Source organism: Gallus gallus, chromosome 4 (genome assembly GCF_016699485.2).
Source record: "Gallus gallus isolate bGalGal1 chromosome 4, bGalGal1.mat.broiler.GRCg7b, whole genome shotgun sequence".
Classification (NCBI taxonomy): Eukaryota; Metazoa; Chordata; class Aves; order Galliformes; family Phasianidae; genus Gallus; species Gallus gallus.
The window spans coordinates 1,836,100-1,861,414 of record NC_052535.1 but is presented as its reverse complement, the minus strand read 5'-3'; the positions used below and the strand labels follow the sequence as shown (position 1 = coordinate 1,861,414).

The 25,315-nt window shown below is 53.8% G+C and overlaps 4 protein-coding genes across 8 annotated transcripts; 2 read left to right on the top strand and 2 right to left on the bottom strand.

Annotated features, from left to right (window-relative positions):
- The first annotated feature begins 95 nt into the window (after positions 1–95).
- Positions 96–8,493, top strand: NUP62 (nucleoporin 62). Of its 2 annotated transcripts, none has more exons than XM_046940954.1 (12): positions 96–503; positions 2,014–2,414; positions 2,542–2,622; positions 2,769–2,897; positions 3,137–3,232; positions 4,011–4,113; positions 4,261–4,405; positions 4,563–4,612; positions 4,747–4,881; positions 5,522–5,633; positions 6,388–6,454; positions 8,279–8,493. In XM_046940954.1, the coding sequence occupies exons 1-12, from the start codon at positions 220–222 to the stop codon at positions 8,368–8,370; spliced, it is 1,695 nt and encodes a 564-aa protein (XP_046796910.1). In that variant the 5' UTR covers positions 96–219; the 3' UTR covers positions 8,371–8,493. The 2 variants fall into 2 exon arrangements, with proteins under 2 accessions (XP_046796910.1, XP_420179.5); XM_420179.8 differs by having other exon boundaries at positions 2,512–2,622.
- A 596-nt stretch (positions 8,494–9,089) lies between these two features.
- RBM41 (RNA binding motif protein 41) lies at positions 9,090–11,555 on the top strand. Of its 2 annotated transcripts, none has more exons than XM_004940609.4 (7): positions 9,090–9,138; positions 9,212–9,328; positions 9,429–9,618; positions 9,749–9,950; positions 10,151–10,524; positions 10,753–10,897; positions 11,127–11,555. In XM_004940609.4, exons 1-7 carry the CDS (start codon positions 9,131–9,133, stop codon positions 11,282–11,284), a joined length of 1,194 nt encoding a protein of 397 aa, XP_004940666.2. In that variant the 5' UTR covers positions 9,090–9,130; the 3' UTR covers positions 11,285–11,555. The 2 variants fall into 2 exon arrangements, with proteins under 2 accessions (XP_004940666.2, XP_426256.4); XM_426256.8 differs by having other exon boundaries at positions 9,746–9,950.
- An 826-nt stretch (positions 11,556–12,381) lies between these two features.
- On the bottom strand, positions 12,382–15,973 carry RPS4Y1 (ribosomal protein S4, Y-linked 1). The gene is made up of 7 exons (NM_205108.2): positions 15,948–15,973; positions 15,660–15,737; positions 15,226–15,406; positions 14,940–15,037; positions 13,959–14,130; positions 13,258–13,415; positions 12,382–12,555 (listed from the first exon to the last, which is right to left on the bottom strand). Exons 1-7 carry the CDS (start codon positions 15,948–15,950, stop codon positions 12,454–12,456), a joined length of 792 nt encoding a protein of 263 aa, NP_990439.1. The 5' UTR covers positions 15,951–15,973; the 3' UTR covers positions 12,382–12,453.
- Positions 15,974–16,711: 738 nt separating this feature from the next.
- HDAC8 (histone deacetylase 8) lies at positions 16,712–25,282 on the bottom strand. Of its 3 annotated transcripts, none has more exons than XM_004940604.5 (11): positions 25,051–25,282; positions 24,734–24,786; positions 23,338–23,416; positions 22,276–22,417; positions 21,123–21,235; positions 19,948–20,025; positions 19,389–19,497; positions 18,971–19,143; positions 17,983–18,077; positions 17,439–17,544; positions 16,712–17,109 (listed from the first exon to the last, which is right to left on the bottom strand). In XM_004940604.5, exons 1-11 carry the CDS (start codon positions 25,265–25,267, stop codon positions 17,087–17,089), a joined length of 1,188 nt encoding a protein of 395 aa, XP_004940661.1. In that variant the 5' UTR covers positions 25,268–25,282; the 3' UTR covers positions 16,712–17,086. The 3 variants fall into 3 exon arrangements, with proteins under 3 accessions (XP_004940661.1, XP_420178.1, XP_015133869.1); XM_420178.8 differs by having other exon boundaries at positions 23,286–23,416; positions 25,051–25,169; XM_015278383.4 differs by having other exon boundaries at positions 22,317–22,417; positions 25,051–25,169.
- Between the last annotated feature and the right edge of the window lie 33 nt (positions 25,283–25,315).

Genomic DNA, 25,315 nt, shown 5'->3' with positions numbered 1-25,315 from the left:
TTGGGCGGCTGTGGAGCGCGAAGGCGAGCGCAGAGAGCGGCGTTGTGCGCGTGCGTCAAGTGCGTCATCTGCGTACGTCATCTGCGTGCGCGGCTGTCGGCGGCCGCGGAGGTCTGGGAGCGTGGGTTCGTTCGGGGGTCCGGGGCCTGCAGGGCCGCGTGAGCCGTTCCGGACGGGGCTCGATCCTCTCGCGCTTCTCTTCTCGCCCGTCTCTGCACCATGAGCCAGTTCAACTTCAGCTCGGCCCCGGCGGGAGGCGGCTTCTCCTTCAGCACGCCGAAAACGGCCGCCAGCACCACCGCGGCCACCGGCTTCTCCTTCACGCCCGCTCCCTCCTCGGGATTCACGTTCGGCGGCGCTGCTCCGACGCCCGCCAGCAGCCAGCCCGTCACGCCCTTCTCCTTCAGCACGCCGGCCAGCAGCGCGCTGCCCACCGCCTTCAGCTTCGGGACGCCCGCAACAGCCACCACCGCCGCCCCGGCTGCCAGCGTGTTCCCGTTAGGGTGAGGGGGCGGGGCGGGGCGGGCCGCTATGGGAGCTCGCCAGGCTTCCGGTACCGCTGCCCCGGGGTCGGTGCGTGCCTGTGTGCCTTTAACGAGGCCTCGGGGCCGCGCTGGTTCTTGGGGCGGGGTTCGTACGGTCGTGCGTTCTGAGTTGGAAGGGAGCCGCGAGGAGGGGGGAGCCCGGCTCCTGGATCCACACGGAAATCAGACCTCGTGTCTGAGGGTTGTCCCAGCGCTCGTGGAGTCGTAGAATGGCCCGGGTTGGAAGGGCGTTGTGAAGCTCCGACCCCCCTGCAGTATGCAGGACTGCCAGCCTCACGTTTCATTACCAGCCCAGGCTGCCCCATCCAATCCGGCCTTGAACACCTGCAGGGATGGACGGGGCATCCACAGCCTCTCTGGGCGGCTGTTCCAGCACCTCACCGCTCTCAGAGCAAAGGACTTCCCCCTGACATCCAGCCTAAATCTTCCCTCCTTCACCTTTAAACCATTTCCCCTTGTCCTGCATTGGCTGCTCCTTGAGGACCAACAGCAGCAATGCCCGCAGCCCTCTGGTGAAGAACCTTTTCCTGAGGTCCATAAGAACTTCTTGCCTAAACATACAATTCCATCACGCTATCGCAGCACTTGTTGGCACATCCTTCATCATGCTCAACCAGCTTGAACCTCAAGCAGGCTCCATATGTTAGGGAAAAAGCTGTGTGCAAAGTCACGATACAGCAGCTTCAGTGACATCAGTCTCTGGTCTCAATTCTTTCCTGGCTGAGTTGCCATGTAGGCAATCAAATAAACAGTGACTCTTCAGGAGGGGTTTCCATTTCCTATGGCGGTCTCTTGGACTGTTGGATGCCTCCCCAGCAAGGTATGGGGCAGCAGTGCAAGTAGGTTAGCTTTGTAGGGAGCCATCCCAGCCAGGAACGTAGGGCTGACTTCTGTATCTCCCTCTGAGTCACCACTTTTGCAAGAAGAGGGGGTGAGTTCTAATAGCAAATGTCCTTTTCTTTTCATGATCAACCTCTGGAGCACTCAGAGTGCCTCCCTGTCCAAGTGGAACTGCTTTGTGGAAGAACCTTGAGAATGGTTCTTCAGGTTTGCTGTTAGAGAAGTGGCTGCGTGAGAGCAGTGGGGAGGGAACTGAAGTTGGTGGTGAGGGGTAAAAGGTGACCAAAAGAACAGCCTCAGGTGGAGGAAATGAAAAGGGTGCCCGGGGGCTGAGAGGGTTAATGGCTTCGTTGATACTACTGCAGATGTCTTATAGTGCGTTGGTGTGTGGAAGTAACTAAGGGAGTGTCAATGTAAGGAGACAGTATTACAGGTGGCAGGACTTGTAGTGCAGCCTTTGTCAAAACAGGAATGCAGTGCTGGCCAGGTGTCCATCTTTCTGAAAGGATTTCTGCTGTTTTGTCAGCGAGTGGTCAGTAAGAACCAAGAAGCCAAGTCAGTGTTTCACTGGGTGCATGACTTAAACAGGCTGGCTCACTGCTCTTCCTTTTTTTTTTCCCTTTTATAGGGGAAACGCACCAAAGCTCAACTTTGGAGGCACCAGCACAACTCAAGCTACTGGAATCACAGGAGGTTTTGGGTTTGGTACCTCTGCACCCACCAGCGTGCCCTCAAGTCAAGCAGCAGCCCCTTCTGGCTTCATGTTTGGAACTGCCGCCACCACCACCACCACCACCACCGCAGCTCAGCCTGGCACGACTGGAGGCTTCACTTTTTCCAGTGGCACCACAACTCAGGCAGGAACAACCGGCTTCAACATCGGTGCCACAAGCACTGCAGCTCCGCAGGCAGCGCCCACAGGATTGACCTTTGGAGCAGCACCAGCTGCTGCCGCCACCACCACTGCCAGCTTAGGAAGCACGACCCAGCCTGCAGCAACCCCCTTCAGCCTCGGGGGACAGTCCTCTGGTGAGTGCCTGAGCTTGCTTCTGCCCTTCTACTAACTCGAATTTCTCTGTAATAAAAGGTTCGTCTTTCCTTTTTACTTCTGCTGCTCTTATCCCAGGTCTGAACTTTGGATCGTTGATTTCAACAGCAGCCACCGGTGCACCCACAGCAACGCTGACTGCGAGCACCAGCCAGGGACCCACTCTGTCCTTTGGAAGCAAACTGGGAGGTAGGGAGGAAAAAAATAGTAGGAAATAATTGCACGGGACTTGGGGAGTCTTTTGTCCTGCCTGTAGTTTTTTAAACCAGCGTCTGAAGTGTATGAAAGCCTGGTGGGCTCTGCATGCACATCATCTGCGCTGCTTCTGTTTGCAGTGACAACCACAGCATCTACGACGACAGCTGCCAGCACTGCTCCCCTTCTTGGTTCCACAGGCCCTGTGCTGTTTGCATCTATAGCAAGTTCTTCAGCACCACCTTCATCCACCAGCACAGGCCTCTCACGTAAGTCACAGCATGCACATCTTCTGTACAGGATGGGAGAAACAAGCAGCACGATTGGTGCTGTGTGTCAGCAGCAGATGCTGCGGTAATAGGGATGGTTGAAAGGGCGGCTGCTCTCTTTGTTTGCCATCTTCCTGAAGACTTCTGTAGCTGCTCATGAGGAGCTTCAGACGGTCTGTTTTTCAGTGGGGAGCTGTGTTTAATGGGATATACAAACTAATGTTGTGTTCTGATTGCAGTCGGTGCCCCTTCTACTGGTACAACTGGACTTGGAACATCTGGATTTGGATTAAAGCCTCCTGGAACAACAGCTGCAGCAACCAGCACTGCCACTAGTAAGAACCAGATGCTGATGAGGATAAGGAAGCCTGTCTTCCTTCTAGTGATTGTGTGAAGGGCTGCACTAGTGTAGCAGCACGGCAGTGCTGATATAACTGAAAATAGCACAGTATTTCTATGACATTCTCCTTTTCCATCTCCCCGCATTCACGGTCACTTATGACTTCTGAGTTTGTCCACAGCAAAGAGCCTTTGGGTGAAAGCCTGCAGGGCTTTGAAGTTCTCACTTGGAATGAGCGAAGTAAAGAGATGAGCTGCTCTGTCTCTGGCCTGTTTGTGTAGATGCAGGATTGCTGTGAGAGCCTAGGGAGAGACTTAGGTGGGGATAGGAGGAAAGGGAAAAGGCCAGGGATTGCGGGGGTGGTTGGTGAGAGAGAATTTACATTTTGATTCCACCCCATTAAGCTGTTTCTTCCATATTATGAGTTTCCAAGTGTTGAGTTTCACAAACTTTTCCCAACCCGGGTGCTCAGTGCTGTACTGAAGAGGCAACCCACGTGTGAAAACCTACTGTGGAATTTGCTGCTGCAGCGTTCACATTCAGGATGGAGCATCCTTTTCTGGATGCAGTGAGCTGTTAGTGTTCAGTGTAACAACGTGGCTGCTGCCTAGCTCTCAGGGTGTTCCTAAAGCTTGTGCTTCATGCCCTTCCCAACACACATGGGATTTGCTCTTTGTTAAGGGGATGTGGTTGAGCTGTGTGCTGAACCTGTCCTTGATGTGTTACGCAGCGGATGTCCTCTTCTGTTGTTGGATCTGAATTTCTTCTTTCAGGCACTTCTGCTTCTAGCTTTGCGTTGAACCTTAAGCCATTAACTACCACTGGTACTATCGGAGCTGTGACTTCTACAGCTGCTATAACCACAACAACGCCCAGGTGAATCTTTTGTTACAGCTGTCTCCTGACCAGGGCAAGAGGCAGTGTTAGTGCTGGTAACTGGTGGAGGGTGGGGGACACGGGGTTGTCAACGTTATGCTTTGATTGTTGACCTGATGTTCTGTACTGTCCCACGTTTCCTCTCAGTGCACCTCCTGTGATGACATATGCCCAGCTGGAGAGCCTGATAAACAAGTGGAGCCTGGAGCTGGAAGATCAAGAGAAACACTTCCTCCATCAGGCTACACAAGTGAATGCCTGGGATCGGACACTGATAGAGAACGGAGAGAAGGTCAGGTGGCAGCCAGCCTGGTTCTGCTAGCTAAGTTCGTTAGAGGCTTTGTGTTATGGATATAGCAAGCTATCAAGTGATAAGGCTTTCTGCTTTAAGTTATATCTGCATTCCATTTCTTTTGAATTTTCCTGGTATAATTGTCTTCTATTTCCAGATCACTTCACTACACAGAGAAGTAGAGAAAGTGAAGCTTGATCAGAAGAGGTGAGAAGCTATGAACACTCGAGATGACCCGTTTTATTGTTTGTTCTTACTCTCCATCATCTTGCATTGCATGCAAATTCTAGAACGTCGGCCTGGTCTAAATTGTGTTGAGTCACTCACGTTGTCCTTTCCAGGCTGGATCAGGAGCTGGATTTCATTTTGTCCCAGCAAAAGGAGCTCGAAGACTTGCTGACCCCTCTGGAGGAGTCTGTGAAGGAGCAGAGTGGGACCATTTACCTGCAGCATGCGGATGAAGAACGAGAGAGGACGTAAGAGAGATCTGTTTTGAACACGTGATAAGCAGACCAGTGTGGTGATGATCAGTGATGATGTGGTGATGATTACAGGATAATACTTAGCTGTCAGTGGCTTTCTTCAAACATGTAATCCTGTTTTATGTCATATTTTATGTATTAGGAATATGGGAATTGCAATTGGAAGCTCTTAAATCAGCACGGGAAGTGCTTTGGTGGGTGTTGGTCTCATCTGCTGTCTAGGAAGGTGTCATTATTTAGGCATCATCTCTCAAAAAAAATAGTGGTAGAAGTGACAAGAGCAGAATGCACTGCATGCAGCTCGGGCATCCTTGCAAGTGTTGAATTTTAGTGGGGTAATTGAAGAACTGTTTGGTTCAAGAGGTGCAAACCTTGAAGAATCTGACCCAGCCGCTCACTTCACTTCTGATAAAACCTTCCAGACAGACTTCAGCAATGTTATTTATCTGTCTCCAAGTGTCTGACAGAGTAGAAGACCGGGGAGTTTCCTCCTCTGTGCTGTTCCAGTGTCTGCCGTGCCCTGGTTGAAAGGCATGAATGCTAATGCTGATTGTCTGCAGTTAGTGTGATGGGAGCGGGTTGTCTCAAGCTCGCTTTGAATGCTCCGACACGAATTCTCCCTTGCATCTTGCAGCTATAAGTTGGCTGAGAACATCGATGCTCAGCTGAAGCGTATGGCACAAGATCTCAAGGACATCATTGAGCACCTGAACACGTCGGGACGCCCAGCAGACACCAGCGACCCGGTAAATCCAAACTGGTTTTGTGTGTTGTAAGAGAGACCCAGGCTATAAAACAGTGCTGACGCTTCATTTGTCTGCTGGTGGATGCTCTGCTTTTAGTCTCAGCCTGAGGAAAGCATTTTGTTTCATCGTTGGTTGATTCTCTGGTAATGCAGTGCAAGCCAACCTGGCCGTGTAGTTACTCTGAGATGAACTCTTTTTGCTTCTGGTGTGATTCTTGAATAGATAACTCGGTTCAGAGCTGTTTCTTAACTTTGATCCTGCATTCTGTTTAAGCATTTTGTGCAAGAAGCAGCAGCTATCAATACTTCTATACTACTTTTGTATCCTTGTGAATACAAGATCTAAATTACGAGCTTTTTGATCCATATTACATTGATCTCAGTGCTCCCTGTACCTCTTCACTCTTTACTGAGAGGCTTTTTTCAGTAAAAATGGCACTTTGGTGTTTCAGACTGAGGTTTTTACATCGTTCCTTTTTCCTTTTCTCACCTCGAGGCTCAGATTCACGTTGTGGTGCATCTTTGAGTCTGACTAAAACTGAGCCACAGGCACACTCTGAATCAATTTGTTTCCTTGATGGCAAAGAGAAGCAAAGCAACGCAGCTGCTGCATAGCAGAAATGCTGTGTTGGTAGAGCTGTACCTGTGAGAAGTGTGATTGCTTTGCATTCCAAAGGCAGAGCCCAGCACTGTCCTGTACTGCTCGTAGTTCTCATGTGCTGTAACAGTATCTCACACCCTCTCTTTCTGTTCAGCTTCAGCAGATCTGTAAGATTTTGAATGCACACATGGACTCATTGCAATGGATTGACCAGAACTCAGGTGAGAGTCATCTTGCAGCTTTTAGGGAACATAAATATAAAGCATGTACCTGGTTAGAAATGAGTTCCTGAAGGTCACTGAGGAATCCTCTCCTTGGATTTTCCTGATGTGCACTAAAAGCCTCTGCTGAAGTGCCACAGTGCGTGGGTATGTGGCAGTAACAATCACTTGAGAAGTAATGCAGAGCAGAAGATTTAAGTGATGGTGAAAATTGGGTACTGTGGTTAATCTTAATTAGTGTGGATTCATTCAGCCAATTCACCATCTTGCATCCGGTGCTCAACACCGAGGACAAAAAAGGAACCTTCCTTATAGGGATTATTGTGTCCCTGAGAGGGATTTAGGAACTGTGTGTGGTTTGGGTACTGACAGATGTTAGCAGCTGCAGGGGGCACTGCAGGACCGGGAGCACAGCTCTCACCTACACCAGGTGGTCTCACTGCAGCGCTGTGCCACTGCTCTCACCAGGCACAGTTCTTGGCTGGGAGCAGCCGCACTGCTACTGACTGAGAAGGGAAATGAATCGTGGTGTTGGCTTGCTTAGGTCGGAATTAAATTTGCCTTTCTTCTAGAAGATAAATGCAAACGCTCACATTCCAGACGTGCCTTCATTGTGAAGCCTGGCGTAGCTCCTCTAGAATGCTGACTGTACAGAACGTTAGAGATTATCAAACAGTTCCTTTATCAGTTTCATTTCCCATGAAGCACCCTCAGGGGTGTCCTACAGCAGCGGGTGATAACAATCTGCTCTAGGAATAGGTGTGCATAGTGGTGCTTAACTCGTCTGACTTGTTTAAGCATTACGTGGAACTGGGGGACCTCAGTCAGATGAACGTTGCTTGTTCAGCTTTGCTTACTCTGACACGAATGGGCTTGCTGAACACACACTGATGTTCCATCCCCACGGCGGCCTTCCTGGCAGGAGAGCTGGGAGAATGCCTTGCTCTGAGCTGCCTTCTCCTGCTGAGAGAAGCAGGAATGGCTTTCTCTGTTACAGCAGAGTTCTGAGTTGAGCTGCGGGAGAGACAGCAAAAGCACAGTGTCATTTTATGCCACTTTTGCACGGTGGGTTTTGCAGACTGACAAACTGAAATGTGTTGCTTCGTATGTTACTGCAAGGTTCTGGGTTTGGCACGCTGCAGAATTAAAACTTCAACTGGAATGGCTCCAAAGCAGGGAGCGACATAACGCTGTAGCCCTGTTGAGTAACTTCTGATAAGCTTTCATGAAATTAAATTAAACATTGCTCCGGTTGGTGCCAGGAGTATATTGCTGTGCCTGCTGCACTTAAAGCTGAGAGCCAATCCGTGCCTTATTTGCAGATCACCGATTTGGAAATGCGTAACAAGTTATCTGTGATGTGACTGCAAGTGATCCGTATCTCCTCCGTGTCATTGCACTTTTTACTATCCTTGCAGTTAGAGGCTTGTTGTGGCTGTTATCCTGCAGGAAAACGCTTCCGACAGATGGGCCTAACCTGTAAGCTGCCTCATTCCCAACTGCTGTAGTGTGAGGCGGGCAGGGAAACGCCTCCAGAAGGCAGCTGCTTTCTGTCGGGCTGCAGCTCCTGTGCAGGGAGGCTTCGCTCTGCTCTCTGCTGCCGTGCCCAGGAACTGCACTGAGTGCCTGCAGGGCTTTGCTGTGCTGCCCGCGTGTCCCCGAGTGCTCCCGGGGCGCACGGTGCAACCTGGAGAGCCGGCAGCGCTCTGCCTTCACATCCCCTCTGTGTCTGAATGTCGGGATGGAGGTGTTTGTTCGCAGGCTGCCGGGGGCAGGGCTGCGTGAGGGCGGGTGGGAGAGTGACCGCTGTTGTCCATCCCTCAGCCTTGCTGCAGAGGAAGGTGGAGGAGGTGACGAAGGTTTGCGAGAGCCGCCGCAAGGAGCAGGAGCGCAGCTTTCGGATCACCTTTGATTGAAGGAGCCCCCGTTCCGAAGGTTAACCTCACGTCCCCGTAGAGAAGAGGTTGGTGGGGACCTGCCCGGCATCTGCTTTTTTTGGTTTTCCTTTTTTAATTGCAATAAATGTCTTTTGTTTTAAATTCCGAAGTTCCTCTTTGCGGTGTCTGAGGGTGCGACTGCTGCAGGGCCGCAGCTGCTGGGTCCCCCCGCTCAGCACTGCAGTGCAAGCTGAATGCTTTGCAATCGCAGCTCCATACGCTGTTATTGGGCTCCTTACAGAAACGGGGTGATGGACAGCTGTTGTGAGGGGTCTGCGAGCCCTGGCTTCCCACCGTGACAACACGGACTTTAATGAGGGGTTAATTAGGTACGCCTCTGCTTCTGAAAGTGGAGCTCATTTTCTTTTGGCGTTTTTGGCTTTTCTTTTGGCTGTTGTGTTTGTACCTTCGAGTGTTCCCAAAGCACCTGTATGCGGGATTTGTGTCTGATTAAAAACAGCAGCTGTGCAAGTGGAAAAAGGGTCCTTCTGCCTGTGATTCTTGGCGTGTTGCGCTGCGGGGGTAGAAGAAAACGTGGAGCAAACGTGCTGCGAAGATGGGAGACGCGGCGTTGTGCTGCTTTCAGTGACGACGCGCTTATAGCGCCGAGCGCGTAGTGGCACTTCGTCCTCCCCTCCGCCAGGGGGCGCTGGAGCCGCCCCGCCCCGCCGCCCTTCCCGCGGGTGCTGCTGGGAGTTGGAGTCCCGGGCGGACGGAGGCGGCGGGGAGCGGCGCGGCCATGAGGAGGTGAGCGGGGGCCGCGCAGGGGGGGAGCGGGGGCCGCACGGCCGCGTGCTGAGCGGCGTTTTGTCCGGCGCAGGGTGAGCAGCAGCGTGTGCAGCGATGAGGTGCTGCTGGAGGAGCTGGAGACGGAGGGGGAGAGGCAGCTGAAGAGCCTCCTGCAGCAGCAGCTCGACACTTCCGCCTCCATCGAGCGGTGAGTCCCGGCCGGGGGGGCGCGGCACGGCACGGCGCGGCGCGGCCCCTCCTGCCCGGCCCCGCTCAGCTGCCGGCGGTTGTGCTGCTCCCGGCTCCAGGTGTAAGTCCAAGCGGCGGTGCTTTGCTCCGGCGGCGTTCTACAGACCGTTCGGGGAGGCGGCGGCGGGCGCGCTGACCTTATCGCAGTTCCGAGAGCTGCAGGAAAGCGACAGGGAGACCGCGGCGCTGCGGGAGTTGGGGCTGTCGGACCCCGAGATCGACCTATGGAGGAACCGCGCTGCGGGGAAGGTGGGGCCGCTCCCGGCTGTGACAGCCGTCTCCTCCCTCCGCTGCCCCGTGCGGCGGCGCTCCAAGCCGAGCGTCCGCACAGCGGGCAGCCCGGGGTGCTGATTCTGTACCGCTCCCTTTCTTGCAGCAGTCCGGGCTGGGAGCGGCCCCCGAAGCCACTCGGGAGCGCCTCAATGCCATCCAGCAGAAGATGGACGAGCGGCAGCGCATCCTGGAGCTGCCGCAGAGGTTTGCAGGCAGCAAACAGCTGAGCCGCAGGGAGATGGAGATCGAGAACGCGCTCTTCCAGGGCACGGACCGCCACTCCTTCCTGCGGGCGCTGTACCACCAAGGTGTGCCCCCACCCCTTCTGTTCTCGTGGCCGTGTAATAGAGCAGAGATGGTATGGCAGGGAATTCCGTGGGATGCAGTTGAGCCACGAGGTGCGGAGCGGCCTCTTTGCTCCCCGCCGCAGAGGAGGAGGAAATGAAGGGATGAAGTGCTGGTGGGGGAGAGGTGCACCGTCACACCGTGTTTCTCTGTTGCGGATTAGATGACACCCAAAGGATAACAGATGAGAAGGACCCCATGGTTCACCTGGAGAGCGTTTACCAAGAGGTGCTGGGCAGGCAGCCACCTGGAGAGGTGCAACCAACCACAAGTGCTGCGTGCTCGCCGCCTGCCCCCGCCCTGCAGGGCTCTGTCACTGAGGAGTCATCACCTCCTGACCAGGAAGAGCAGCCAGGCCAGGCAGGAATCCCCAGCCCTCCCCCAGCAAAGCCCCACCAGTCCCCTGCAGGGCCTGTGACCATAAAGGAGCCCGTGGAGTTCATCCCGGAGGAGGAGATCCGCAAGAGCCGGCTCTCTGAGGAGGAACTCCGCAGTATACCTCGGTTTTCTTCCTACCATCCTGGGGAGCCCAACAAGGTACGTGGAGGTGAACCACGCTTTACCCATCAGGAATGCAGGCAAAGGCTCTTTGCTCCTGCCTGGCTGCTGCTTGGAGGTGCTTGCTCCTCCATGCACGGGGAAGGGGACTCTGTGCTGGCAGCAGGGCTGAACTGGCTCCTATGTTTGAGATGTGTGGGCTGGGAGTGGGTTAAGTACACCCATTAGCACGGCACAAGCCAGCTGACCCCACTGCCTCCACCACAGGTGCTGTACGTGAAGAACTTGGGCCCTCGTGTGACGATGAAGGACCTGGTGTCCCTGTTTGCTCGGTTCCAGCAGGACAGCACGCCCATCCAGTTCCGCCTGCTGAGCGGCCGCATGCGGGGCCAGGCCTTCATCACCTTCCCTGGTGAGCTCTGCCTCCTGCTTGTCCCTTCGGCCCCAGGGTGCTGCAGAGCCTCTGTGCTGTAGGAGCAGATTTTGCTCCCTCTCCTTCATCTCAGGTCACATTCTTTTCTGAGGACTGGGAGAGGAGTCATCAACACAGGCTGCTGCACGCTGCGTTTGTTGGGCTGGGGACTCCGGTGCTGGGCTGGGTCACAGTGTGGGCTGAGAACCATTCTGCTCTTTCCTTGCAGATATTCAGTCGGCCCAGGATGCGATGCTCCTGGTGAATGGGTACAGACTGCAGGGGAAGCCAATGGTGATTGAATTTGGGAAAAGCAAGGGGCCATCAGCAGAGGCTGAAGCTGCTGCTCCCTCCTGCTCTGCTGGAGCACTGCCCACTGCCACGTAAGGACTTGAACAGGCCCTGAGATCGCCTTGCTGGACTGGTGGGAGCTCAAGTGCAGCTGTGTGCACCCGGGTGGCAGGGTGAGGGCAGTGCTGAGGAAGCACAGCTCTCCTCTGGCCTGCTGGCACACGAGGACCTGCAGGAGGGCTGGTGCTGTGTGCTCTTCGTGTGCTGTTCTGACACGGCTTTGGAGTGCTGCACCTGTCTGCATCCTCAGCCCTTCGTGGCAAGGAAGAGGAGGGGAAGCTGTGTAAATAGATGTTTATATCGTGTATTTCTGGACCTTTATTTGCATGTCAGTGTGCTCCTTTGAGAGAAAAGGAACTAATGTGCAATAGGGCATGATTTTTCAGACTTGACTTTTTACAGGAACAGTGTAGTTTGCCTTAAGGTGGTGCTCTGGGTGCAGAAGTTGCTGGGGCTCTGACATATTGGAGATTGCTGTAACTGGCTGAGCTGAAGCCACTGTTTGGCACAGGAGCTCCATGTCCAGCAAAAATAACCCAAGCTTCTATTTATATAAGTTATTTCTTGCATGCTACATTCCCCCCCATTCTGCATTTTCCCCCAGAACAACCTGCAGGAAATGAAAACAAACACTGCAGCCCTGTGACAGGGGCTTCCCACTGCAGGGATGCATAAAGTGGGGAGGAGATGGGGGAAGAGGGGGTTGGAGAGGTCGAGCAGAAGCCTCTCACCCATACCCACTCCCTCCCTCTCCCATGAAAAAGAGAAAAGGAGCAGAACAAGCACCAGAGCTGAGGGAAGCATGCCTACCCTTAGCCTTAAAATAAAAAGCTTATGATGTTCTGCAGGAGGGGGGAGTTAGGCTGGCAATAAGCTATGAACTTCAGTTATGCCTGACAAAGAAACAACCCCAGCACCTGAAGCCCTGTGCAGGACCTTTCCAGCCCAGGGTCTTGTTCAGCTGGACAAGATGTGCATGGAGATGAGTGAGCCCTGAGGTGTCACAGTGGGGCTCAGCTTCTCCTTCTGATCCCCCAGCCCCAGGGGTGACAACAGCCAGCCCAGCCTCCAGCACTGCCACCCCCATCCTGGCACAGTGTGCTCTGTCCCCGTACCTCACGTCTGGACCACACTGTCAGCCACCAATTTGGTAATAAAATTTAATTGGACATACTTTGAGGACCACAGCCGGCCCAAGCTGCAGTTTACCCGCTGCTCTGTTTGGCTGCCAGTCTCTTATCTCTCTCTTCGGCGATGGTCAGGCGGATGCCCTTTCCACGAGGCAGGGAGATCCATGGCTTGTTGCCCTGAAGTGAGGAAGGAGAAACCGCATCACACTGAGGAACTCAGAAGGAAATAAAGTCCTCCCTTTCAATGAGGAAAAGCAGCAAGGGCCATCCCTTGCCTGAGCAGGGCAACAAGCAGTTTGGTGTCCTTCACTCAGCAGCAGGCCCTGGGGAAGCTGTGGTGCACAGGCCTCTATTGGCCTTTGTTCATATGTCCTCAGGGGAGGGAATTAAGCCAAAGCCATCAGAACCTTTTCCAACCCGGACTAAAGAATCCAGAGATGGAAACACTTGAGGCCCCGGGGAGAGGACACTCCTATGCAGGGAGCACTTGCCCAGATCGTTTTGTGACCTGAACTGCTCAGCTCCAAAACAGCCAGGGAGGCTGTGGATGCCCCACCCCTGGAGGCATTCAAGGCCAGGCTGGATGTGGCTCTGGGCAGCCTGGTCTGCTGGTTGGTGACCCTGCACATAGCAGGGGATTGAAACCAGATGGTCATTGTGGTCCTTTTCAACCCAGGCCATTCAATGATTCTATGATTTAAGCAAAAAACATCATGGAGTTTCCTCCTCCAAACATCCCCAACCTTTCTGGGAAGGTGGCTATGAAGTCAGCTTTGCTCAGTGGGCATACAGGTGAGCAGAAGCTGCTCACAGAAGACACCCACAAATCCTGGCTTCAACAGAAGGGGACTCACTCGCCTTCAGCCCGCACAGGCTTACCTTGCCAATAACGAAGATGTTGGAGAGCCTGGTGGCAAAGCTGTTGCCATTGGCATCCTTCACATGAACCACATCGAAGGAGCCAGGGTGTCTCTCCCGGTTGGTGATCACCCCAATCCGGCCCAAGTTAGCACCGCCAGTCACCATGCACAGGTTCCCTAGGGCAAAGGAGAGAGGGCTGTGATAAGAGCTTATGGTGCTCCTCAAGAGCCTGGCAGAAGGGCAGGGAGAGGCAGAGCAGTAGAGCATCCAGACACATGAGGAACACCAAAATCCCACAGGAACCATGCAACACAGCTCTCTGGTCCCAACACCCATACAGCACATTCCCCATCACCTTCCTGCTATACTGCTCAGTGGCAGCTGAAAGCTTCTCCCAGAGCCTGCTCCTAAAGCAGAAAGCAGGGAATCTTCCTCCTGCTGCCCAGAGCTTTTCTCTCACAACCCCCACCAGATCTGGCCTTAAGCAACCTCTCCAGCAGCTTCTGCCCAGTGCCTGCTTGCTCTGGGAGTTGTTCAGAGTCCCCGCATCCAAATGCCTCCCACTGCCCAGACACAGCTGCACCACAGAAACACCACTCCCTGCACGAAGGTGCTGCTTCTCTATTTACATCACAGGTGCCTGGCAGCTGTCCTCAGCTTCTGCCCCGCTCACCACTCTCCCAAGAAAGCAGCATCTTGCCAGGGGATGCTCGACCTACCTGTGTCAAACTTGATGAAGTCTGTGATCTTGCCCGTCTCCAGGTCAATCTGGATCGTATCGTTCACCTTGATGAGGGGATCCGGATAGCGGATGGTGCGGGCATCGTGGGTGACCAGGTGAGGGATTCCTTTGGTGCCCACAAAGATCTTCCTCACCTTGCACAGCTTGTACTGCAAGCAAAGCACAGCCCTGCTCAGACAAGGCTCACCAGCCTCCCCACAACCACCACCTACGTTTTCCTACTCGAGTACCCACACCTCAGTGTTTCTCTCACTCTGCCCTGAAGCCCGTGGCCATGCAGCAGAGGCCGCCATCCCCCAGGCCCACCAGAGCCCTGCAGCCCTCCTCAGTGCACTGCAACTTCCAGCCAGCTTGGGACTCACAGCTCAACACAAAGCAGCGGCCAGAAGTGAGCGCGCTGCTGGGCATGGAAGGGCCCTGAACGCACAGCCAGCAAGCAGCTCTCCCCTCAGCATCACCACAGCAGAGTGCCGAGGTGCCTGAGTTAAGGCAGGGCGCACAGGAGTTCCTCCTTGGCAATCAGTTTTGTGAGCAACTCTGTCCTGGGAAGGGCCCAAAAATGCTGCCTGCAGCCTCTTAGTGCTGCACACTGCACCCCTAGCTGGGCACAACCGGGAGCTGCGCAGCAGCCTTGCTTGTGGTGGCCCTGAGTCTGCAACGTTCTGACCGTTCAACCACAAGCAAAGCTCCCTGTGAAGGCGACCCAACCACACCAAGAGTGAGAGCAGCCAGCAGCTGACCACACACCTGCAGGTCCATCTGGGAGCTGCCCTCACATCATCAACACGTCTTCCCCCCACAAAGGCTCCATGCCCCAACCCAGAAGGCCCCACCTGGTCCTCCCAAGGGTGACGCGGACTCTGCATTCAGAGCCAGCAGTTCAGGACATGCCAAGGGGCAAACACTGCCCTGGGAACACCTGGCCGGGCCAGCACAGCACCGAGCTGCAGCTCCTCACCTTGGCCTCCTCAGCTGTGATGCGGTGAACAGCAAACCGGCCCTTGGTGTCGTACACCAAGCGGAAGTGTTCCCCTGTCTTCTCAATGCTGATGACATCTGAGTTCAGAGAGAGAAATAAAACAGCAGTTGTTAATGACCACACTAACCAACGCTAACTCAGCACAGAGCTCATCTTTAAATGGCAGATAAAGGCTGCTGAACGATGCCCTCTCCCTCATCCCCACCAGGGCACCTTCCCCCCCCAGCAGCACGACATACCCATCCTCACTCCCCCCGGACCTCACCCATGAAGCCCGCAGGGTAGGTGATGTCGGTGCGAACTTTGCCGTCGATCTTGATGAACCTCTGCATGCAAATCTTCTTCACCTCATCTCCGGTCAGGGCGTACTTAAGCCTGTTCCGCAGGAAGATGATCAGCGGGAGGCATTCCCTCAGCTTGTGAGGGCCCGTGGAGGGACGGGGCGCCTGCAGGAGGAGAGGAGCCTTCGGATGGGCACACAAAGCAACGCGGGGCCGGCAGCAGCGCCCGGGGATGTCTGCGCGGAGCCCAAGCGCCCAGCTGGCACTCAGAAGCTGCGGAAGGCGCTGCCCCGCCCGCAGAACAGCAGATCCGCTTTAAAGCGCACTGAGTTTACAAACCCGGCCCCGAGGAGCGCAGCCGGGCTCCCAGCCCCACACAGCCCCACACAGCAACGACCGCCCCCCGGCCCGCACTCACGAAGACGCCCGTCAGCTTGTCCAGCATCCAGTGCTTCGGCGCCGCCACGCGCTTCAGGTGCTTCTTCGGGCCGCGGGCCTGCGGGGACGGGACGCGTTAAGGTGCGGGGCCGCCGCTAGGCCCGCCGCCCCCATCGCCGGCTCTCCGGCCACCCCCGGGCTCCCGCCCCTCCCACAGCCCCTCGGTGAGTTCCCTCGTGCCCGGCGCCGCGGCGGGAGCGGCGTCGGCCCGCAGGGGGCGGCGGATGGCGGCGGATGGCGGAGGGGAGCGGCGACGCCGCGCACTCACCATGGCTGCGCTCCTGCGGGAAAGGGAGGCCGCTTCCGGTGCGAGGCTGATATGGGCGGGATGGGCCGCGGCGGCACCACCTCCCCGCAGTGCGCCCCCTGGCGGCGCGGAGGTCCTGAGGGCGCTGTGAGCGACGCCCCCTCCCACAACCCACATCCCACAACCCACCTCCCACGACGGGCCGCGCCCAGTGCTGCCCACGCGGGGTCCCGGCCAGCCTCGTCCCCTCCCTTCCCGCATGGCCCCACGTCCTCCGTGTGCCTCTCATCCAGGCTAGAACCATCCCAAGTCACCCCCTATCCAGGCTGGGACCCTTCCACCGTTTCCTTCTCCACCCCCACTGCCTCCTCATCCACGTTGGGATCCCTTCATCAAAGCTGGGACATCCCCATCTCCTCCCTGTGCCCCAAGCTGGGATCTCTCCACATGCACCCTACCCAAAATGGGGCCAGCCCACATTCCCCCTACTAACCACACTGGGTACACCCCCCATCTCCTCCCTGTATAGGGTAATGGGTAAGAAGGGGTCAGCTGGTGCCGGTGCTGCAGTGGGTGACATTGGTAAGGTGGCTGGAAGGGGAACCCACATATGGGGACACCCCGGGAGGGACAACCCAGCTGGCTGGCAACCACCCCTCTGCTCCTTACCTAAACCTCACTGAGCCCCAGGATTTGGCACTTGGGGTTCTTCCCCTGAAGGGATGGTTACCAACACAGCTGAGTGCAGGCGAGGCAGGGCAGATGTAGGGCGAAAGGAAAAGGGCTGAAGTATTTCAAATATTTTATGTGGGGAAAAAAAAAAGAAGCCCATCAGTTTAAAACACAGCTTGCAGTGGCCTCCCTCTTAAAAACCATTTAAAACCAGTTGTGAGAATAAACTTTAACCATGTTAAAAAAGTGAAACGAGCAGGAGAGGCTCTGCTGGCACAGGAAGGCTGTGGCTGGAGGGCTCAATCTCCCGCCCATGGAGAACCATGGCACACAGCAGGCTTTGCTTTTTTAAAGATTAACAGATTCACCAACGAACCAACAGTAACTTCTTCATATTCCTCCTGCAGCCACAAATGTCATCGGCTGCTCTGGAAACGTCTCTCCACCAGGGAAGTGCTCTTGCAGGAACCTGAGCCTTCCCTTCTCCACTAAACCACGTGCTTCAGATTGCCTGCAACAGAAGAGGAGAAAGGGTTGAGCCTAACCTCAGCCTCGTGGCATGGGACATCCCAGAGCACTCAGAGCTGTTTAAGACATCCCTCCTCTGCCCAGCTAGAGGAAAGGCAACAGCACTCTTTGCTAACAGAGACCACAGCTCTGAACTAAATGTGCTCCCGGCACTGAGAATCCCAAAAGAAGTGGGAGATGTGTACGGCGAGCAAACAAAGAAATGGGGTTCATCTTTCCAGCTAGCAAGGAAGACTGCAGTGAGCCACAAGTCCTCCCTACAAGGCCAAAATAAGCCCAAAGCAGGAGTGTCAGCTTCACCTGACTGCTCACCTTTGATCAAGTTGAGAATTTCTTGAATTCTCTGTGGATCGTTGCGGTCCGGTCTGCAACTGGGTGTGATCTCCAGCACGTAGTCAGGACCATACTCTGTGAAGAACTACAGGAAGAGAGGAGTAAGCAACCAAACAAGGATAATGAGACTCTACGATCCCCCTGTTGTCTCATCCAGCATCCCCAGCAAGATGGAGCACGGCCATACACAAGCACCACAGCTATGCTCCATCTGACTCAGCAGATTTTCAGATGCTCCTTCTCCCTGCCACATCCTAAGGAGCTCCCTGAGCAAGAGGGTGGCTCCATCTCCTCATCCTCTGTAGTTATCTGAGGCTGAAGCTTATTGGTTTCTTAGAACCTTTCAAAAAGATGCAGACAGCCTCAGTTTTTGGGAACATGCACCCACTATGCTGTAAGGGAAGCGCATTATTGTTATAAGGGAGTCTCTCAACAAAACAGCGCTGAGCTGAGGGTGCCTCTTGGATGAGGTGGGATGACTCTGTTCTTGCACAAGGAGAAGGGAGGGCATGGAAAACTTTACCTCATGATCAGGGATCTCAGAGGACAGCGTTCTGCCAAGGATGACCCCAGTCAAGTACGTCCAGCAGCGGGCTGTGTTGGCAAGGTTGTAGCCTCCTGTCTCCAGCAAGCATTATGATTTTGGAAGGGAAAGATTGGGGAAAAGGGAAGAGAGAAATTTTACTGGAGGGAACAAGCTGCAGAAGCTCCTCCAGACACCTCTGTAGACCCAGAATGATCTCTCTTGCCAACAAGGACAGGTTTTCATCAGTAATACAGGTAGAAGTGCAAGGCCAGCAGTGGAGACAAGGAATTGCTGCTTTTTAATGCCAGCCTTGGTTCCATAAAGCATGATACATGTGCCCAGCCATTTGTTAGTGAGCACTGTCATGATTGAGAGGTATTCATCAGCTTCAGATCTGTCAGCTGGTGACTACTTCACAAGTACAGGAGGTCTCATGGGCAGCATGGCAGTGGTCATGTCCATTGTGGTTGTGCATGACCTTACAGAGGGGGACCTTGGCTGAAAGAAACCTTATGACAGACTTGGAAAGTGTTTTTCTCCAGTAGACTAAAATAATGAGGGAAAGAAAAACCACTCGGAAAAGAGAGGGAGGTCATATATTCCACTGTTCACTTCACCTTATTTTTTGTCAAGTAGTAGTTCCCCCTCCCAGATTTCCACTCCGAATGCCTCTCCAAGCTGTGGTGGTGGGACACTCCTTTGGTATTTTCACCACCATGATAAAGTTTACCCTCATTTTTCTGAGGCAAGTTTTCGGGCTCTTCTTGCCTTCCCCAGCCTACCCACAGACATGGCCTCTGCTCAAACCCACATGACACCACTCACTGCCAGATATATGAGGCAGGATTGCAACACAGATTGAGCCTGGCATCTGCTGGTACCATGTATTTAATGCCTGAGGCCATACAGCTGTTGAGGCCAAAGACTTGCTCTCTAAGAGGACAAAGCTGCTTCCTTGTGACCATCATGATGTGCACACACTCACCTCCTCCCAGGATGAGAGTTGCCAGCTGCCACTGCAGGACGTACTTCAGGCACTTGCCCACTCCCTCGGGCGTCATATTGAAGGAGCACATGGGGTCTCCAGCAATGGTGTCAGCCCCCAGCTGTAGCACCACTGCCTCAGGGTTGAAGGCAGCGTACACCTCCTTCAGCACGCTGCAGAGAAAAGCAGTGGGTTACCACAAGCTTAGCTCAGAGGGAGCATCAAACTATACGTGTGCATGGGCTGCCCTGAGCAGAAAGGCTGGAAGCCAGGCCCAGGGGCATTCCTTTCCTGTGACAGCCGCAGAGAAGAGCAGGGTCTGCTCCTGCTGCCTCTCACAAACACAGGACAGGAGGAACAGAGGTAACAAGTAAAATCCATGTAGTCTCTAAAACGCCATCAGAGCAAGAAGGCTTACGTTTCACAGATCTGGTAATATTTCTCATCTTGAATGCCATCTTGGATAGGCACATTCACACTGTAATAGCGACCTTTCCCCAGGCCAATATCTGTCACATCCCCTGTGCCTGGAAAATGGAAACAGCCAGTGGTTAATGAAGAGAAGAAGAGACTCAGCACTAAGAGAAACGTGTGGCATGTCTCAGGCAAGAGCAGAGTGCCTGGTATGTCTATCGAGAAGCCCACTTAACACTACCGCTGGAAGGTTTTGATGGACCTGGTTCTAGCCCTCCCGTTCTAGCCCTGGTTCTAGCCCTCCCATCTTGTAATTAAGCTTCCAAGGGCAGCCAGCAGTGCCTCTGCCCAGAACTGAGCCGTAAGAAGAAAGAAGGACATATATCAGATACATGGTTTCCCCCTTTTTTCTTCTTCTGGGTCAAAAGAGAGGGAATATTTAGACACAGAGGCAGCAAGACACTTATGCTGATGAGGATGAGATGTGCCTGTGCTGAGATCTCACCACTGATTCACACCACTGTGTGAATCAAATTAGCACAAACCTTGCAAGTTCAACTTGCCTGGGAAAAATCCTGGCGAAAACTTGTGCAGAGAAACAGTCATGACCTTCGAGGTGAAGCTAAAGGCATCTTCAACACCTGTCAGAAAATGGAACAGAAAAAAGCTTCCATGCACCACTCATGTAAATGACAGAATCTAAAAAGATGACCAATAAACACTGTGAGAAGAGGAGGAATGTAATGAATGAAACAGAAAAGCAAAAGTGGCTCACTGAAGCCATCCTCCATCAATGGAGATCCAAATTCAAAGGCAGCAGTGGTCACAACTGAAATGAATCTGACAGGTCTCATGCTAATCAGAACTGAAGGGGTCCCAACACCTCGAGTCAGTGCTCGTCTGCAAGGCTGGGGAGGGAGCTGAGCACGGATGCTCTGCCTGGAACTTGGCCCTGATTAGAATCAGAGCTACTGGGCTCTCTTGCTTTTCCCAGTGCTGCTGCAATTCCACATGCCTCTCCTTCTTCCTTAAAGATGTATTAAAATAGCGAGGATGGGAAGGGAAAAAAGAAGTAAGGGGGAACTTAACAGAAACCAAATGCAGGGGGGAAATGAAGCAAAATGAAACACACCATAAAAGTTAGGAGAGCAGAAACGTTAAGCGGTGTTGAAATAATGTCCCTGAAGCAAGGAGCACTCTCAGCAAGGCCCTCTCTGCTTTCAGTTTCATAGCGTCATGCCTTCTTTTAAAAGCAATGTTCGTTACTGACTGCTTCCCCTTTGCAACGGTGACATTAAATAACTAAATGCTGTCACCCAGGATGGGGACAAGGGCTTGGGAAAGTTCTTAGAATGCATGATCATTTTTGGAATGGCCTGGGATGAAAAGGACCAAAATGCTCATCTAGTTTCAACCCCCTGCTATGTGCAGGGTCGCCAGCCACCAGACCAGGCTGCCCAGAGCCACATCCAGCCTGGCCTTGAATGCCTGCAGGGATGGGGCATCCACAGCCTCCTTGGGCAACCTGTTCCTAACTGCAGCAGGAACAGCACTGTGTCGCTTTAGGTATGAGACTGCTGCCCAGAACCTCATGAGAGGGCAGAGAAACACCCACAAAGCAGGACATTGCAGAACTGGATTGAGGGAATTTGCACTGAAAAAGGACAAAGCCACTGCTGCTGCACCAGGTGAAGCCTTACTCAAGTCTGTGAAGCTTGCAGCCTGTGCCAGGCCTTACCATCCCCATGATGCAAATCCAAATCAATATAAAGGATGCGGTCAAATTTCTGGCGCAGTCGCAGGATCCCCAGGACAGCATCATTCAGGTAACAAAAACCAGAAGCTTCATCTCTGTGAGAAAAACAGCCACGAGGTTGAACGTCATCAGTGCAATCCCCACTGTTCTCAGCTTGGCCGCCTCTACTTGCAAGCCTTCATCTCGCAGAGGTAGAGAAGAGGAAGAGATGGGTCAGGAGCAGTCCAGATCACTGAGAACATGACTGCTCACTTCTCCACCCTGGGCTTGCCAGCAGCAGCCCCAACTGAAGCAAGGCAGGAGCTCTGCCCATTTCACTGCTGCACAAATAAGGTATGTGCACGGAAACAGCTGCCCCTTCTGCACAGCGCAGGAAGCTTCCTATTGCTGGCACCAAAGGAGAACTTCTTTTTGAATTAGGGTTAGAGATGTGACTTAAGCAAAATTCTGGGGAGCCTCTCGTCTGCAGTCACTGGTGTGACGTTTTGGAAGATGGTGGACACAAGTTAACAAAACATACACATCCATGGGAAACAGGGAAGCCATAGGAATTATTTTAGTGCTCCATAATCATAGAACCATAGAATGGCCTGGGTTGAAAGGGACCACAATGATCATCTGGTTTCAACCCCCTGCTATGTGCAGGGTCACCAACCACCAGACCAGGCCTTGAATGCCTCCAGGGAATAATCACAGGATTCAGGGACAACGCTGATACTTCCTCTCCTGATAGAGGTCAGTTATTGACACCACATCTCAGAGCACCAACAAAATCAGAGGTCAGCCCTGCACGACTTCACTCCTCTTACCAACAAACCAAGAAAGCCACACAGAACAATTTGGGCAACGTTTTGCCACACTCATCTGGGTTTGAAAGGACACCAATCCTTTGCTATTCTCTATGGCCCATAATTTGCTCTGCAGAAGCTATTCTCGCTTGACCCCCAGGGATAAGAAGCTGTCTCTGGATGTGGGGACGCACCCCAGTGCCACACTGCAGCACCTGCCCTATGCCCTGTGTCCTTCCCTCACCCCTCTCGCACCGCGCTGCCGGATCTCCTCCCCCTAAAGGATCATGGGGAAGCTGGGTCAGGCACCAGGTGAGAAAACACAAGGGAAGAGACTATTTCCTTACTTCTTTGCGTGATGCCACCCTCCAGGCCAGTTAATTGCTACCTTGCACTTGCCATCCAGCAGGCACTGGGCTGCGGTGATGGTGGCTCCCCCCACGGCTGCTGCGTAGTCAAAGATCCCTTCAGTAGCTGGACAGTCGTAACCTGTGGGTGACAGCCAGCATCAGGCATTGCTGAAGGGAAAAGCACACTTTGGGCTACTGCTCCTTAAGCACAGCTCTGGCTTTTCATTCTGCACATGCTGAAATTACAAACAAACCACTGCACAAAACCTTTGTGACAAGTCTCATATCTGGACGTGTGTGGCAGATACAGGGAGTGGTAAACATGGGGGTGAAAAAAGAAGTTTTCTTGTATTCAGATCATTCAGATTCACAGAAGGAATTTTGAGCTGATTTCTGATCTCCGTGCTTAGCTACCTTGACCCACTATACCATAGCAAGCTTGCAAAACACTCTCTCAGCTCTTTGAAGTTCCACCAGGAAAGCCCTGATGCAGCAGCAGATGTATTTTCCCTCTAAAAACTGAGATATCCACAAGGAAGACAGGTCCAGGCATCTCACAGGTCCATGGCTAGGACCTGATCTCCTCCATTTCCTACAGCAGCCTCCCTAGAGCTGATCCCCAGTACAGTACAAGTCCAGGGCTGACCCTCCAAGTGCAGGTAGAGCAGCTTCAGAGATGGAAAGGGCTACTGTATCATTCAAGCTTTTTCTCACCCAGCAGGCAAGAGCCTGCTTGCCCAAGATGATAAGCAAAACCATTGTGCAAATGGTGCAGGTCTGGTTCCTGGTGGCAGTTTCAGGCTGTCAGTCCCACGAAAGGCAGAACAGCAGCATGGGGCTGACAGTACCCTCTCCTGGCAACGCAGAAAGCATCAACCTGACTGGTAACTGCTGGTTGAAGGGGTCTGGCAGCACCTCAAAGCTACACCAAGGCATCTGTGCAGCCCACTAGCAAACAGCACCCTGCCCTGAATGGTTACACTATTGCAGAAAGTGCATGTCCTTACCCAGTCCATACTCCACAGACTCTGGGTGGTCATCGTCCCCCTCCTCACTGACCTTCTGCAGGTGCTGCAGGTAAGCGTCTGTGTGGAAGCTTGCCATCTCCTCCATGGAAGCCACTTTGGGCTTGATTATCCTAGCAAAGAGGAGAGGGAGCAGGTCAGGACACCACTGCAAAGCCCAGATTTAACCTCCTCAGATACTTCGGCAACTACTGCTAGAAAATAACAAACAAAATCATCCCTCTCGCATACCCAACTGCCACTTGGAGCAGAAAGCTGGAACAGGCCTTCTCACAAGCTTAGCACTGGCTGCTATGCTCATTCCAACAAGGAACAGTAGCAGGTGCTGCCTGCAATTAACCTTTCACCCTCACTTCGAGGGTTTTTCTCCCTTTCCTGTTTGCTGTCCCAGTCTGACTCCTAGCAGGTACAGTGCTTCTAGGACACCATTCTGCCAGAGCAGGAGCTGAGCAGTGACACCTATGTGCTCTTAATTCTGCTCTGTTCAGAGACCATCTCCATCCTCAGCAACTTACTCACATCTTCCCTGGGTTCAGGCACTTTGCCACCTGCCCAATTAAAACTTGTGGCACATTAAAATGCTCTGTAAACAGCAACGTGGTACAGGTCAGGGCTACTGGAAGAACGCTCCAGGCTTGCCTGTAGGCGTTTCTCTCCCCAAGCACTTTCAGTTTGTGTTCATAACAGCTTGTGCAGCACTCTATCTAAACAACAGTTAAATAAAATTCTTAGTACAAATAATAAATAAATAGTCCTGCAGAGATATCCTGGCCTCGCCAAACATGAGTGTGGTATTTCTAAAGGTGTTTTGAGATACTGTGAAATAGAAGTCATGGAATCATAGAACGGTCCAGGTTGAAAAGGACCACAATGCTCATCTAGTTTCAACCCCCCTGCCGTGTGCAGGGTCGCCAACCAGCAGACCAGGCTGCCCAGAGCCACATCCAGCCTGGCCTTGAATGCCTGCAGGGATGGGGCATCCACAGCCTCCTTGGGCAACCTGTTCAGTGCGTCACCACCCTCTGAGTGAAAAACTTCCTCCTAAGTCTTTCCTCCCCCTTCATATCCCGAATCTGAAGAGCCCAAAGATGGATTTTTACCCTTCTGCTCCAGACCTCACTCCACCTCCTCTCCTGAACAGCACCTACACTTCACAGGAAGGCTCCCAAGCAGCAGCGCAGCACAAGAGCACAATCTCCCTGAGCCTTAGCACTGCCCATGGTCTCAAGCAGCACCAGCACGGCTTGAAGCTGTGTGAGGACCTCCAAGAAGGCAACACGAGGCAATTACACCCGCCATCGTTACCAGCCAGTCCACTTTAAAAGGAGGCTGTCATGAGATCCCTAGCGAGGTGCCCTACAGCCATGCCATGAGTGAGGACAGCGCTCAGCATCACCAAACCTCAGCAGAGAGGAAAAGGAGTCACTTACATCATGTGGTCGAGCAAGGAGTACGCCTCGATCAACGAGTGCACCATGCTGGCCTGAGGAGAAATAAAAGGAAGACGAGGATCAGTGTGAGAACGGCACTACAGCCCGTGGTGCTGGGATGGAGCCCTTCACACCGCTGCCCCCTCAGTGACTCCCCAGCTCCTCCCGCCAGGACTCCCCTCACGCAGCGGGACCCCTCCTCACACAGAGCCCCCCCAAAGCGGGGCCCTCACACAGGGTCCCCTCACACCGCCCCCCGCAGGAGAACCCCCTCCCCTCTCTCCGAGTCCCGGCAGCCCAACCCCCCGGCAGCCCACCCGTTTGGGCACTTTGCAGAGGGAGTCGCAGAGGGCCGCGTACTCCGGGCTGTACACGTAGGCCACGGGCGGCCCCGCCGCCATCAGGGCCGCCACACCGGGCCGGGCCGCCCGGCCTCACTGCCGCGGGGCACGCCGGGAGCTGTAGTCCGCGCGCGGGGCATGCTGGGAAGTGCTGCTCCCGCGCGGGGCACGCTGGGAAACGTAGTGCTCCCATCTCGGCCCGTTAACATGGCGGCCCCCCCCGCTCTGAGCCCGCCCAATG